The sequence below is a fragment of the Salvia miltiorrhiza genome, unplaced genomic scaffold (assembly GCF_028751815.1).
Source record: "Salvia miltiorrhiza cultivar Shanhuang (shh) unplaced genomic scaffold, IMPLAD_Smil_shh original_scaffold_455, whole genome shotgun sequence".
NCBI lineage: Eukaryota > Viridiplantae > Streptophyta > Magnoliopsida > Lamiales > Lamiaceae > Salvia > Salvia miltiorrhiza.
In genome coordinates, this window is record NW_026651553.1 from 381,223 (window position 1) to 397,494 (window position 16,272).

The 16,272-nt window shown below is 34.6% G+C and overlaps 2 protein-coding genes across 2 annotated transcripts; both read right to left on the minus strand.

The window, feature by feature from the left end:
• Positions 1–1,331: 1,331 nt before the first annotated feature.
• LOC131004727 (polyadenylate-binding protein RBP47-like) lies at positions 1,332–6,087 on the minus strand. Its single transcript, XM_057931465.1, has 6 exons — positions 5,339–6,087; positions 3,172–3,667; positions 2,875–2,957; positions 2,666–2,796; positions 2,068–2,164; positions 1,332–1,731 (listed from the first exon to the last, which is right to left on the minus strand). The coding sequence occupies exons 1-6, from the start codon at positions 5,696–5,698 to the stop codon at positions 1,591–1,593; spliced, it is 1,308 nt and encodes a 435-aa protein (XP_057787448.1). The 5' UTR covers positions 5,699–6,087; the 3' UTR covers positions 1,332–1,590.
• A 6,191-nt stretch (positions 6,088–12,278) lies between these two features.
• LOC131004728 (uncharacterized) lies at positions 12,279–15,934 on the minus strand. The gene is made up of 6 exons (XM_057931466.1): positions 15,547–15,934; positions 14,594–14,829; positions 14,257–14,515; positions 13,005–13,184; positions 12,775–12,930; positions 12,279–12,686 (listed from the first exon to the last, which is right to left on the minus strand). Exons 1-6 carry the CDS (start codon positions 15,574–15,576, stop codon positions 12,513–12,515), a joined length of 1,035 nt encoding a protein of 344 aa, XP_057787449.1. The 5' UTR covers positions 15,577–15,934; the 3' UTR covers positions 12,279–12,512.
• Between the last annotated feature and the right edge of the window lie 338 nt (positions 15,935–16,272).

Here is a 16,272-nt window from a genome sequence, read left to right on the forward strand (position 1 = left end):
CTCCTGGACTAGTTTGCATCTGTCTTATTCGATCTTTCTACTATCTGAAACATATGTTTAGAAATTATTGACATAGTTGGACAGTTGCAGTTGGAATTTTGAAAAAGCAGGTTTTATTGTCCTAGTTGGACACTTAGAGTTGGAATTTTGAAAAAACCAAACTTGTTTAAAGATGCATAAATGAATATTTTTATTCTTATATTTAAGATTTCTCAAGTCTTATGATCCTATCAACTGTTTAATGGAATATAAATTAAATAAAATTAGTTCAACAGTTAGCCTTGAAAAGTTCAAATCCATCTTAATAAGTACTCCCTCCATCCACTAATTTATGATCTAGGGAAGGAAACACGGGTTTTAAGAAAAAGTGTATTAGTTTATTAGTTGAGTGGAGAAAATGTGTATTATTTATTGGGACCCACCAATTAAAAAATGTATAAAGAGTTAAAAATGGGTAGGACATAAATTGGTGGACAAACCACAAAGGAAAGTAGGCCATAAATTAGTGGACGCAGGGAGTAATACATATACCTTTTTTTATCTAGACTAATCCTCAACAATAGTTTATATCTTTTATCAACAAGCCTTAGTTTATATATTTAATTGTGTAGTAGTATATTGCAAGTATTTAACTTAAAGAGCACAGTACTTATTTTTATTTTTTATTTGGTAGGGGAACTATTGGAATATTATATACTTCATCCGTTCCAGAAGAGTGTGCACACTTTTTCGGGCATAGTTTTAAGAATTCCCGGAAGGGTGCGCACACTTTTTCGGCACGTTTTAAGAATATTAGTTGACACTTGTCGCACATTTTGTCAGGCATAGTTTGAGAATATTACTCTCTCTGTCCACCAACTCGTGTTTTAGAGAAAATGGGTATGAGTTTTAAGAAAAAATGTATTGTTTATTTGTTGAGTGGAGAAGGAGATCCACAATTAATAAAGGTCAATACATTAATTTGTGGATTAGGACACGAATCGGTGGACGAATAAAAATGACAAATTAGGACACGAATTGGTGGACGAAAAGAATAGTTGATAATATGTTCCAAGTGAAGAATGAGAAGTGCGCACTCCAAGATGAAAATGACAAAGTGTACACACTTCTATAGAGTGAAAGGAGTATTCTATTTATTATTACTATTAGCAAATTTTGATTACAACAATAGTATTCAATTAGGATTAATGCAAACAAACATAAAGGAGACATTTGACTGTGCCCAAGCATCTGCTCCCATAATTTACGAATAAAAAATGAGGGGAATTTCAATGGCATCTGGATTTAAAAGTAGACATTATATTATGGAGCCGTTCTTAGCTAGTGTAAAATGGTACAACAAATTTCTGTTCATCATTATCGAAAGTCTCAAAGAATGAATCATGAGCAGGTAAAACAACTAGAGTCATTATAAGTCTCTGTTTAAAAGTAAAAATCTCAAACTTAAGTTCAAAAAAAGAGAAAAAGAAAAAGAAAAGTAAGCAAGTCTCACGCGATATATAATCCAGCTACAAAATTCTTTTTTCCCAGACATCTGGGTTTCGATACATTTTTCCCCGATAAATAAGAGAGCTCCCATGGAGGTGGCTTTTAGCTGACAGGCTGCTGGAGGTTCCCATGGCCATTTGAAGGAGGCCCATACGACGGGCCTGCTGCAGCATATCCGTAACCGTTGTAACCTTGCCTCCCGTAATAAGCCCCATTCCACTGACCATTAGCATCCATCCTCGACTACCAAATAGAAATCAAGAAAATTAATAAAAATGTGTCAAGGAGGACGAACACGTATATCAACACAGCTTGTGTAACATTTCAAAAGCATCAGACTCCCATTTGGGAAAAAAATCTCAAATATGACTAGCCAAGAATTAGTTCTGTTTTGTTATTTGTTTTTATCAGTGTACCGTTGCTTATTAGAAACAGTTTTCAGGTACTGATTTGGTTCAACAAACTTACTGTATTTTGTCATTGACAAGATTCCACTTCCTTTCAAGCTAATCAGTGTAATCTGAAAGCACGAATATACCAGGACTACTCCAATCACACAGCAAGACTTGAGAGGCATACCTGCTTGTTACCCATAGTTCGACCCCATGATAGACGAACTGTCTGCTTGCCAATAACCGTCCCGTTTAGTCTCTGAATAGCATCCTCTGCATTGCTCCTGTCAGAGAGAGAATTGAGTGTCATCCCATGGTTATGCAACTTCCAATATAGCAGCACTTACCCGACAATCATGATTATACTTCCATTCATATATCTATTCTAACTTTAAAAATTTCACTTATGCATAGTAATAACATTCACCAAAATCAGTGAAATGAATAATGTGTGTTTATGTAGGTAGTCCAATAAAAAGTGAATTTGATCAGTAAACACCATCTTTTCATAAATAAGACAAAAAATATTCAAAAGATTCAGAAAAAAATAAAATGGAAGGAAAAACCTGTCACCAGTTTCACTACACAAAACTCACGCCATCTACACGTAGCTGACTGGAATCGAAAGCATTTCATGAAGTAATTATGTAGACCAATGAACTTAATTACCAAATAATAAATCTTTTATTTGACCAAACAATTTTTTTATGCAATGTTTTGTCCATTCTTTTGGCAGGGGCGGATATTTCATAGAGTCAACTATCAAAAGAAACATCAGATTTGACCTGTTTGCATATTGAACAAAACCACATCCCTTTCCAGCTGGTATTTTCACAGAGAGAACCTCTCCAAATGGAGTAAAAGACTGTCTCAGCTCTTCATCAGTTACATCAGAGTCAAGTCCTCCCACAAATATCTACAAGAAGCATGGGCTTAGATTATTCAATAACTTAGCATCAGATTAACCGACTTCCCAAAGAGGTCCAGGACTTACTGTTGTGTTAGCTGAGTCGCTCTCGGACTGACCTTGGGGCACAACACCATTTGCATATCCACCACCACCAGCCAATACGACAGCTAAATCAAGAAAGTCAATTGTGATGTTACAGTGGATAACACTACAAACTAACTGACAACACATGAAATTTATTTTGCACCAAGAAAGATGTCTTATTCATACAAATCGAAGGACCAGTTGAACAAAATTACGAGTTTTTAATGCTATTCATCAGATTACAGGAATGAGCAGTAGATCATAAAAGACAATCTAATAAAAATTTGTAATTTGCACCTTGTGAAGAATATTGTTGTTGTTGAGGTGATGTCTTTTTAGGGGTTGCAACACCAATTCGCATAGGTCTGCTAGAACAATAAACACCATTCATTTCATTCATGGCTCGAGTCCTCTCATTTTCATCTCCAAACCTGACAAAGCCATAACCTTTTGAACGGCCACTATTTGCATCAACCACCACTTTAGCACCTTTTACAGATGGATATCTACTAGCAAATGTGTCGGTCAACATTGCATCAGTAACATCAGAAGCTAAATCTCCAACAAATATGGATAGATCAGAACCAATATCAGCACCACCAGTGTTAGGGCGCCTATCACCAGTGCTAAAGGCTGCCCAGTTTAAGCGAAATGGTTGCTCTGTATTCGGCATGGTGATTCCATTGAAGCTCTGCAGAACTTTCTCTGCAGCTTCATGAGAATTGAACTCGATGAATCCATATCTCTCAGAGTGACCTGTTTGCTTATTCCGTATTATCTTCGCTGAGACAACCTACACGTTCAGATATAATAAGTTAATAATATAAAGAGTGAAACAAAATTTTGTATAAAGCAACAGGTTCCAATACATATATGAGATGGAAGAACGATCATCTTATCACATTGTTAACTTAGTCTTCACATAAATCTGTAATCACAGATAAAGATTGTAATATTGTGCAAAATAAAAGAGGTTATTTTAACGGGTAACAGATAATACCAGTCAAGGGATACATCAAATCTACTAAATAAAAAGGTAGCCTAATTGATGATCCTTCATTACAAGTTATTGCCACCTAATTGGACGACGCCGTTTCAAAGATGTAGGTTCAGTTCCTTTAAGTGGGCCTAAACAAACTAGTTCAACAAACTTTGTTTCAACTTCTTCAAATTTTTCGCATCTTAAGATTAAATCAACACACAAAAATCCAACTGCATTTTGTTTAAACCATCTATGCATAAAATCATTGGATATTCGTCTGGTGAGCGTGTTGTCTTTTCTGCATTAAATGAGCTTTTAAATTCTATGAATTGTAGTAGCAAATCGTCATTATGTTCGGATAACAAATCTGATAAATGTGACAGGATCTACCAATCATCTGGCCCTACCAACTAAAGTAACTATCCAGAAAAGAAAAGAAAAAAAATCATGTGTCTAGCCTGTCAAAGTTACTAAAAGCATTAGCTTCATTCATTTAACTATATACCCTTAAAGGCATATGTATGTTACTTACACTGTTAGCCAGACAAAACAAATTCAAGAAGTGGGAAACATGGTAGCAACCACTAAATTTTCGTGTCTTTAAGGGGTTCAATACAATGACTTATTACATTATTTGAGTTTTTTGTAATTATTATATCTTCATAATTAATGGACTAATTTGTTAAAACATATGCGAAAGCACCAATTCATTAATCCAAGCCATTCGCCAAGAAACTGTCACGGATACTGGTGTGTTTCTAATGCTGTAATCTTATATGGTGTTAAGACACGGTATTAATGCCTCTTCATTATTTATTTCAAAGACATCATATCATATACAAAGAAAAAGTACAACCCAGTATCTGAGTTGTAGTCTCAAGTCTAAAAGAAATTAACATTCTTCTTTTTTTCCAAAAAACTATTAGTGTGCACAACACACAGCAGACGTTGTTAAAATCTTGAATGTTGAGAGCTCTAGAAACTAGCGTTCTCAATGAACTTAAATATGCCTTTTATCTAGAGTTAAATTTTATTTTAATTACTTAACATGCTAATTAAGAGTGAGTCGATTTTCATTTAGAATCATAAAGTATTTGCACATTTAATTCCAACATCAATTACTAATTGAATATCCTCATCTACTAATCCCATTTTTTAGCATCCCTAATGCATCTTCTTCACTTGCTACTACATTCCACTCAACGCTATCACGAAAAAATCACATAAAAAAACATTTTTTCCCCCTAATTTGTCTTCCTTTACCGATAAAAATACAGTTTTCACGTTAAAAGGCAAACGAATACAGATCGCCAAAGAGATCCAACAAGAACACATAATTCTTTCAGCATAACTACTTTATTAAAATTATAACATGAAGCATACAACACTATCCATCGAATTGCGTAATACCACGCACCAACAAAGCAGCCAATAAATCTCCGAGCAAAAATGAAAAAGAAAGAGATAGAAACCTTTCATTACCTCTCCAGATTGAGAAAAGCACGACTGGAGATAGCCTTCATCCATCCACTGCTGGAGATCTCCAATCCAGATCGTTTTGTTATCCTCAGCGCCGTTCTGAATCTGATTGCTCTGTTTCTGCCCCTGCGTCGGCTGCTGCTGCTGCTGCTGATACTGCTGCTGCTGCTGCTGCGGGTGGTAGTACGGGACGTAATGTTGATTGTACATCATATTGTGCTGCATCGCCATGGCCGGATACTGCATCGCCATCCACTGCTGCTGGTACTGCTGCATCGCCACCCATTGCTGGTGGTGCTGAATCTGCTGCTGTTGCTGCTGCTGGTTCTGCCCCTGGTTCTGGTTCAAATCCCCGCCGTTCATGTCGACTCCGCGAGAAAAATCGCCTCTCCGCTCGAGTTCAAATCCTCACAAGAGTTTATGGGTTACCTGGTCGAAGAAACCAGGTATGAGAGAGAGAGAGAGAGGACTCGAGAGGAGAGAGAGAGAGAAAGAGGCTTGCGAAGTCGGCTGGCGAGAGAAATAAAAGAGGAAGTGTATGAGGGATCTAGGGTGGATTCAACGTGTGGCATTGTATTTGACGATGCCGAATCTGGGCCGTTGGTGGGCGCTGCGATGGATGGTGGCCGTTGATTGGGGGGAGCAGCTACCAGTGGGCCCAGCGGATACGCGGTGGTGGATGTGGGACCCGCTTCTATTTTAGATCTAACGGTTGGATTTGGTTTCGAGAGAAACAGCTAAGATCTACTGGATCTCAATTGACGGCTGGAAGATGCTGTTTGGGGATATTTGTAAATCGAGTTTAGGGTAAAAGTAAAACTCTACGGCACCACCGGACTCGCACATAGAATTTTCAATTCTAAAATCTTTTTTTTTTCCTTATACGAATTTACTTACTATATTTAATATTTTAATATTATTTTAGTGACAATATACTGACAGTGGATATATTCTACAAAAATATTTTAATGTGGAGAAATAATGTGTTGCGTAGTTGTTCTTGTACAAATAAAGAAGGATATTGGCCTAAGTTTAAGCTTGAGTGGAGATATGTGCTTTCTCCTTTTATGATTCTACAAAATCAGAAAAATTATTGATTAGAATTTCACTTACTTGTGAGTTGTAATTTCATTTTGAGTAGATATGTGATTTAGTTTATATTAATTTGGTTATTAAGCATATCATATAGAGTTATCTATAATTTGTTAATTATAATTCTTGATTTATTCGCCTTTATATGGACAATTTATGTATAATGCACTACATTGATTTAAGAAAATGCATTTTATGACATGAGTATTCTGTTTATTTATTTTTTATTATATAAATTTGTGTGTGTACATGTGTGTTTACACGCTAATATAACAAACACAATGTAAATGCGTTGATATGTATGCGATGAATAGGGATGGGAATCGGGTCGGGATCGGGTACCCTACCCGAAAAAATCGGGTACCCGGTCCCGATTAAGACGGAAAATCAATACCCGATCCTGAACCCGAAAAAAAATCGGGTACCCTAATACCCGACTCGGGTACCCTAATTACCCTGTCAAAATTACATGTTTCAGGTCAAACTGTGTAAAATCGGGTATTTCGGGTATTAGGGTACCCGGTTTTCCTTAATCGGGTATTAGGGTACCTTAATACCCGAAAATACCCGATTTTTTTTTAAAAAAAAAATCAAAATCTGTATTAATAAATAATATATAACATCAAATCAAAATTGAAAATTGAAAATTGAAAATTTTGTAGGTAGAGTTACAGTTCAGTAGTTCACTCCTTTGATTTGAAAATTGAAATTAAGGAATTAAAATTTAATTAAATAATTTAATATATATTTAATAAAAATCGGGTATTTCGGGTATACCCGATACCCGATTTTTCCCCACCCTAAATACCCGATCCCGAACCCGGTCCCTAATTTTTCGGGTATAAGGTACCCGATACCCAATTTTTTCGGATCGGGTATTCGGGTACCCTATACCCGAACCCTATCTTCCCACCCCTAGCGATGAACGATAAAATTGGTTTAGCACTTTCTGGAAAGGAATTATATTTTTTTTAGATGAATGAAAGGAATTTGATTTAAGCTGACATTTATGTAAGACAACTGAGACCAATCATTCCTTTTGAAGGATGTAAGAATAATTCTCCTTTTTCTCTATTTCCTCTTTTTCTTAATCATTAGGATTTAAATACATCAAGCGCAGAATTTAAATACATTAAGCGCAGTGAGAGGTAATCTGATACAGCCTCTTGAAATAGAAAAATAGGAGATTGTGTGTGCGTGTGTTGGTCTAGCTATAGGAGATTAATGCTCAAGATATAAGGTTTTAGATTTGAATCCCCCGTCGCATGATCTTTGAATTTCTTTATTTACTTATGTAATCTATGAAACAAAAATGAGAAAATCGTTAGTAAGTCAATAAACGTATACTATAAAAAAAACGCTAATAGGGGCAAATTTGAATCTGAAACTATTAAATCATTGATTAATCTGAAAATATGAATCTTTTTAGTTTAACGTTTGACATTTAAATAGTGTGTAATGGAACTTTTACATTTTTTTTATATAACATGAATTTGTATATCATAATAAACGTTTTTTTTAAATAGATTATATCGCTTGAAGTTTGAGTACAATAAAGTGACTTATATAACAACTATATACATCATATTCACGTGAGTGCTACAGTGCTACTATACATAAAATAATTCGGCTCAAACAAATTATTTCTATTCAATAAAAGCTAGTATCGTCTTGAATTCTGGTAATTGTTTTATGGGTTAATTGCATCAAAATACCTGACATTTTTTCAAAATTTGGTTTTTTTTACAAACTTTTTAACTGTAGCAAAAAATTTAGCTACGTTTCAATTTATTGCAATGTCCGTCCCGCATATATTTCGGGCCAAATCCATTCATTTCCGGCCAATTTATTTTAGCTACGTTTCAATTTATTGCTATGGATTTGAGACGACAATGTTTCATTACCCGGCACAGCATGCCGCCTAAGCTTTACGGAGGTCCACCTCAGCATGAATTTGGCCGGAAATATACGCGGGACGGACATTGCAATAAATTGAAACGTAGCTAAAATTTTTGCTACAATTAAAAAGTTTGTCAAAAAACCAAATTTTGGGAAAAGGTCGGGTATTTTGATGCAATTAACCCTTGTTTTATTTGAACTGAATCCAATTAATGCCAACATCAAATGTTGAATCTCTCTCAATTTTGAACACTGAAAACATGATAAATCCGAATCCAATCCACAACATCTAATTGCCTTTTTTTTTTTCTTTCTGAAAACGCCAATCCAAACACGCCTATGAAGTAGTTAAGGTTGGATGGAGAACTGTAGTAAGGTAGACTTGGACATGGTCCTGGTCAAAATGAGGATATCTTTATGGCCACCATATCCCATGCTTGGCTGGTCAAAATGTTCTAAAGTTTTTGGGGGGTGGGGGGCTAGCTACAGTTTTGGTCAACAAAATTGGATGATTTGCATAAATGGATTAGAATTAGGTGCATCAAAACACAACCTCCAAATATTCCCAACATTTAGTGTTGATGGTGAGAGGTTACTTAGATAGAATCATTAGTCTTTATGGTCCTACTTTATTGAGATATTTGTTACATACTTCATTCATCTCATTTAATTAATAATTGAGAACATATAGCTTGGTTGGTTTGACAAAAAAAAAATGAAACAAAACAAGAATCAATACGTACCTTGGTTTTCTCCTTTTCTGTTTATTCAGTTTTTTTATTTTGAAATCCAGCTCTGTTTACTTATCAAATATACTCCCTCCGTCCCCAAAATAAGTTCCTCTTTTTCCATTTTGGGACGTCCCCCAAATAAGTTCCTCTTTCTTTCTTTCTATTTTTGGACAACTACCCCACCACTAATAATACTTTATTTATTCTTACTTTTCACTTTTTCACCACTCCCAATACTAATTATAACACTTTTTCATCTTTTCACCACTCCCAATACTAATTATAACATATTTTTCTCCACTATCAATACACTTTACCATTTTTCTTAAAACACGTGCCGTCTCCAAAGAGGAACTTATTTTGGGGACGGAGGTAGTATAAGATTTGTACATTAACTAACAACTCAATATACATTAATATTTGGTGGGGAGCCCACCAACAATACAGTTTGACTAGGTGATTTTTCAAACAAGAATGGGTAGATGCAATTGCAGACGAAGATCATATCAGTCCAATGAGTTTCTTCGAGCTTTTATAAGTATGAGCACATTTAATTTTTCAACTTCTAATTAAATGTGATTTATTCGAAAATAGCGGGCCTCGGATTGCCACAAATACTTTCTCCGTCACACTTATCTTGAGACACTTTTTTTTTTAACGTCCACTTATCTTGAGAAATAAGGATGAGACATTTCCTTATTTGGCGAAAATTTTACTATTTATTCATATTTTCACTTTTTTATTTATACATAATTTTCTTAATTTTCATGCAAAAAAAAAACGTCTCAAGATAACTGGGACGGAGGGAGTCTAAAATCAAAAAGGAAAAAGAATGAAGTGGGATAATTACTTTAGTTGAGAAGTTATAACTGATAATGATACATATAAATTTAACCAACGATGCTCTTCATGTTTCATCTTATATCTATAATATATTAAATTGTAAAGACAATTTTCAATTTGAAAAGAAAATTCAAAATTAAATGATAATTTTGTGATTATAAAAAATCAAAAATTTAATTGTAATTATATAATTAGTAACAAAAACGAGCACCTACCCATCGTGGGCAAGCATAATGTGTCATCATTGATGTGATAATTTTAATTAGAGTAAGATATGTTAAAATTAGGTGATCGGTTATGGTAATTTAGTAAACTATCTATTATGAGATTTTTTTTAGGGACATCTATTATGAGATTGATTATATTTTTTATTGATGATTTGATTTGATGTTATCATGTCAGTCGATATAATTTATTTTATTTTTCATTATTTTTGTAGAAAAGAAATTATTGGACGTGTTTGACCCGATAGTCAGGTGGTCGGAGAGGGATTGAGTCAGGCTTGCTAATTAATTTGTAGTTCGGTTATATTTCAGGTCGGACCAACCCTACCCGGTATATTCTGAAACTACGGTTGGCTGAGCCGAATTGGCCCGACCCAGACCATTTAACCCTTCTCATTGTGTGTTGTTGAAAGTTGAAATTTCAAATATTCAGCACAGGAGAACCATTAAATAGTTGTAAAGTAACGATTTCAAATGATAGAGGATTTAATTCGGAAAGAAACGAATACAATTTTGAAATATTTGCAATTTACCTCGCCAATACATAATATCTTCAATTGGAATCTCTTGAGAGAAGCAGTTCATGGAATGAGTTTTCCAAAGATATTAATTAATTGTAATTTTCTGAGATTTTGTACTCTATTTTTCATTGTAAAACTTGAGGTTAATATTGGGATTTACTCAATGTAAACGAGAGGCTAATAGGGTGCTATCATTAATCAACATCGCAACGGGAAAAATATCTAAAAGCCAAATTGAAAAATTTGACTTCTAGACCATTACATCCTGACAGAAAAAAGAAAAACGAGCGAGCTCATGAGCTACTATTAGCCTCACGACAGACGTGAAAAAATTCAAAGACTATATGCCGATGAGCATGTACAAAAGCCTCCCAAAGATCGTCACAAAGAAAATTTGAGGCGTGATGAGAATCTTGGAGAAGATATATCGTCAAGAGAGAATCCGTATAAAGAACCACCGAGCCAAAATCATGTTCTAAGCAAAACCTAATCGCAACCAACATAGCATGGAGTTCCTCAAGAAGGACGGTCTCTGTAAATAATTACTACTCTTACGGAAGTTATACCGTATTCTGCATGTCAGGAGGAGGGCTGGAGGGGCTCAAGGTTGATGATAGCAATTAACCTTGTTCATAGATGTTTAGATATGAAGGGCTCATATTGGTTCCTTATTAACACATAAATGAATGTTTTCATTTAAGCTCTATATCGAGAAAGGAGAGAACGTCTACAAAACAACGAACAAGTTAATAATTTTGATGAACAAATCAAGGTACCGTATGAACAAGTATTTTGATCTGAGTTCGAATCCTGAGGGGGGCAAGATTTTCATTATATTTACTAAATACATATGTTTATGAGTATGTTGATTTGTTTGAAGAATTTATTGATATGTTCGTTATTCTCCATTTTCTCGAAAAATATAATTTTCTATGCAAATGCTAAATATAGAGAGAATGGAGAATGAATCTCTGATTGGTTCGGATACATCAATAATTTTATTGTATAGACATTTCCGCCTGGATTTAATCCCTGGAGGGGGAGCGTGTTTTATGTGTATATGTCTGTTCATGTTGTCTATTAATTTATTTGAAAAAATTATTAACTTATTTGAAATGATCAATAGAGAATTGTCCATTAAACCTAACCCTATATATATATATATATATATATATATATATATATATATATATATATATATGGTTAAAAAACAATCAAAAGCCAAAGGCCTAATTTCTTTTATGTTTTTTTGCTCAATTTCATTATCTATACATAAATGCACATGCGCTCACATGTATATGTATGAGATAAACAATAAATACTACCTAAATGTACTTCAAAACATGTAACATTGACAAGATCACAAACTATTTGACATTTACTTTGCATGATTAATAAGATACATGATTGCATATTTTTATTTTTAAGAATAGAATTTATCCAATCTCACAATTTTAGTGGATAAAAACTAGCTTAAAAGATAAAAATAATCAAAGATCTTAGAATATCCCAAAGTTCCAATCCATTAGAATAAATAAATTTTTTTACTATTTTTATCTATTAAGACTAATCCTCCAAAGTAAACGCCTCGTCAGAGTATTGAAAATTAGTCTTGGAACGCTCCATAAGAGTATATTGAAAATTAGTCTTGGACTCTCTGTTAGAAACAATATTCCACCTTGCTTACCAAAAGTAAAAGTAAAAATAAAACAAACACACAGACAACACATTCATAAAATGTCCTGTAAAACTATGCTATCAAAATTCCAACAGGGGCAAAATGCCTGTTAGCTTATGCTGTTGAAAAGAATCAATGAATAAATAAGGTAACCTAAAGAATCAATATATATATACAGACATCAGCATCCTACAACTTGTAATCTTCATGTAAATAACTTTGATAATGTGTTCCCTTGAGCGTCTTCTCGATGTCTCCCCAATTTTCGACCTGTGAAGACAAGGATCCTTTGTGTATCTTCACCTGCCGGCTACTCAGCGCTTGAAGAGGAACCCTCAGGAAATTCTGAACGTCGACTAATTTCTGCAAGAAAGAAGATAACTTGAGCTTCAAAATGGAAATGCAGTATACATTTTGTTGATAGTGTAAAAAAATTGAGTATGTGTCTTACAGTTCGATTGTTTATTATATCCTCGTAGTAGAGGATAATATGGCGGGTGCTCTTAAAATATTCCATGGACTTGTTAACGAGATCTTCCACTTGCCTCAGGTTAGGTATAAGCAAACTCGTATTAACAACTGGCTTGTAACTGGCAAGTATCTCAGCCTGCAGTAGTCATACACATTTTTAGGACCTGCATTAAGTGTGCACACATGTAGAGAGAGAGAGAGAGAGAGGACCTCATGGGTTGAGTGTACATGAGATTTGTGAGTCCCATTCAGTAGCTTGGCGCTCTGGTCGAAAGAATTTGCTAGGATGGAAATCATACGACGCAGCAGATTCTTTCTAAAAAGAAAAATCGCTGAAACACCTTTAGAGTTGAAGTATTCCACTATTTCTTCATGATGTTGCATTAATCCCTGAAAAACATATGCTACTTGAAACCATCTAGGATAGAAGAGGTAGCCATTTTTAAACTAAGAATTTGCATAAATACATTACTCAAAGAAATTCAATCTTTATTTTTCCTTGATTACTCTGTTATAATCAGCTGCACATAGTAAGAAAACCAAAAAAGAAGACATATGCACATGTAAGAAAACAATCTAAAGACAGTTTATGCTAAAACTGATGTTATAATTATCACAGAATTACTACCAAGGCATTTACAAGAAAGATCAGGCATTTTCGAACCTTATGAAAAATCTACATCTATATACCAAAGCTGAAAAACTATGTACATGATCTTAGAGTCTGTGATCATTTCTCTTTCTATAAAACAACATGCTAGGTGAAACCAAATTATTAGCAAACCAGAGAGAGAGATTTATTGCATGTATGACAGGGAAACAAGGAAAATATATCACTAGTATCCCATTCAGGTAGACTCAGTGTATTGCATTTAATGGGCAGCTTTCACAAATGCAGTCATCTCTTACCAAAACAAAAGTTGGTGTGAGCTTGGAATAATGATTACATCAATAACAGATTTCGTGTAAAAATCATGCTCGGATAATGCTTGTTCAGTTGTAAAACAGTTATAGACTGGATATTGAATTTAATGGGCAGCTTTCACAATTGCAGTCATCTCTTACCAAAACACAAGTTGGTGTGAGCTTGGAATAATGATTACATCAATAACAGATTTTGTGTAAAAATCATTCTTGGATAATGCTTGTTCAGTTGTAAAATAGTTATAGACAGGAGAGCTGCACATTTAGACGAGTGCCCATTGTTATTCACTCCTCAACAGCTTCTAGAGAAACTTTAAAACTCTAATTACAGGAGATGGTGAATCGCAAAACTTCCCTCCAAATAACACAAGAAACTAATGCTAAAATAAACAAAAAAAGTCTTGTTTGCATAACGGTGGTGTGTAAACAAATCAGTGTTGACATACAAAGAGCAAATCAAGACATTGCAACCAGATTATTTCATGTACAGATTACTATAGGCATAAATGTGATTGATTTCACAAGATCAAGAACTCACCTGGTTAAGCATCCATTTCAATCCAACGGCAGCTGTACACTCATTTTTTGAGGCACTTGTAAGCCAATCTAGATTATAAATCTTATCCAATGTTTCCACGATTGTGGATATGTTACTTCTTCGAACTTTAACTGAGAAAATCTCTCCATTGGAGCTAATGTTCGTATGACTGTTCAGCAACGTCTCAAACCATCCACTCCCAGACCTCTGTGTGGACAATATTGCGAAGTACCGAACAGGATTGCATGCACATTCTTCCCTGTTAGTAACCAAACAACATCAGCAACTCAAATTTGATTACCACAGAAACTTTCTCTAGCTGCAGACCAAGTATAACCTGCTAAAAGTCTCTGGTTTGGGGAAATGTATATAGGGCTTGTCAGAAGGCTCAATGTCTGTTGCAACACAAGGTCTCGCAGCCACCGGAAAACTCAACAACCGCACAGTCGCATGCCCGCCAATTTGCTTAAGACAGACTGCACATATGTATACTCCACACACCATCACAAACATCAAAACCAGCATCCTCAATACCAGAGGATTTTTCTTAGGATGTTTCACAATCAAGCTGTCCTGAAACTCAAGCAAACAAAATAGCAATAAGAAAAAGGGCAGCTTTCAACAACACTACAAACCCATATATTTAGTAAGCTTGGATTTTAATGGTCAACCAAAAGGGCTTTTTTTTTCCCTAAAGGAAAAGGCATAATATTCAAATTACCAGAAAGAAATATCAGCACATACAAGACTACAAATTCATTCATATACTTCATTAACAAATCTCTCAATATCCAATAATCACAGATAAGTTTGCATTAAGCTCCAAAGAAGAAGCCATAGAGCTACAAAATCTTAGCAAGACTAAGAGTGGTGGATTTGAATCAGAATGATGAACCAAAAGGGCATTTTTTTTCTTAATAAAAGTCATACTAATATTTAAATTAACAGAAAGTGATACCAGCACAAACAGGATAAAGTTCACTAATTTAAACAAAATCTTGAAATGCCCTTTACAAAAAAATGATAGTAGTAAAAGAAACACAAAACAAAACCATAACCACGAGCTTCCATTAACAACTAAGGTAAAAATTCACTGAACTTTCATAGTCCTCATACCCCAGATCAAGAATAATCTTTTATTGAAAACAAGCAATTACAAAGAATATCTATCTACACAAAATTACACACTATTAGGGCACGGTATTTCATTCACAAATCAAGAGCAAATTGTTGTTTAAGACCGAGCTAATAATACGGCATAAATTAAGTAGGAGAAGAAAAAAGACGTGCCTTGGCCCAGAAACAGAGATCGTCCGCCATTCCTGTTTATGCCCAAAAGGGAGAGCTCAGATTCACGTCTGCTTTACTCTTTTCCTCTTCACGTTATCCATCGTTTTTCAAGTGAAAAATTTGCATGCAACAATACGTGTATAGATAGATAGATAGATATGTTTGATATCTATCAACAGAAAAAGAATGAACAGAAAAACATTGATCGTGAAGACCAATATGAAAAGAGACCGTTGTCACGCTCTTCTTTCTATGTTAATCTCCTAGATTAAAGATTGATTTTCAATCAAGATTTTCCCCTCCCCAAACACACACACACTCTCTCTCTCTCTCTCTCTCTCTAGACTATTTCTCTTCGGTGGAGTTAGTAGTATGATGTGGAAGGGGGAAATCGATTCCAGCCTTTCAGGCATTAAACTAATTGAAACGACGTCGTGCCACGCTTTTTGAATTTGTCAATCATTATGTTGGTATTTAATCATTGTCAATCGATAATTACTAAACATTGTTAAATTGGACGTCGATTCAATTGTTAGTTAATCCTCACAACTCAAAATTCCTTAATTTCAACTTTGCCTAGCTAGACAGTATAGCTATTTAAAAAAAAAAAAGGACTAGGAAATTACCAAAGTATATCCGTTTCCTGCGGCCGGCTAGCACATCGGCTTCTTATACAGTTATACTAAAACGATGTTTATATTTATTACTATTAAAGATTTTTATTTT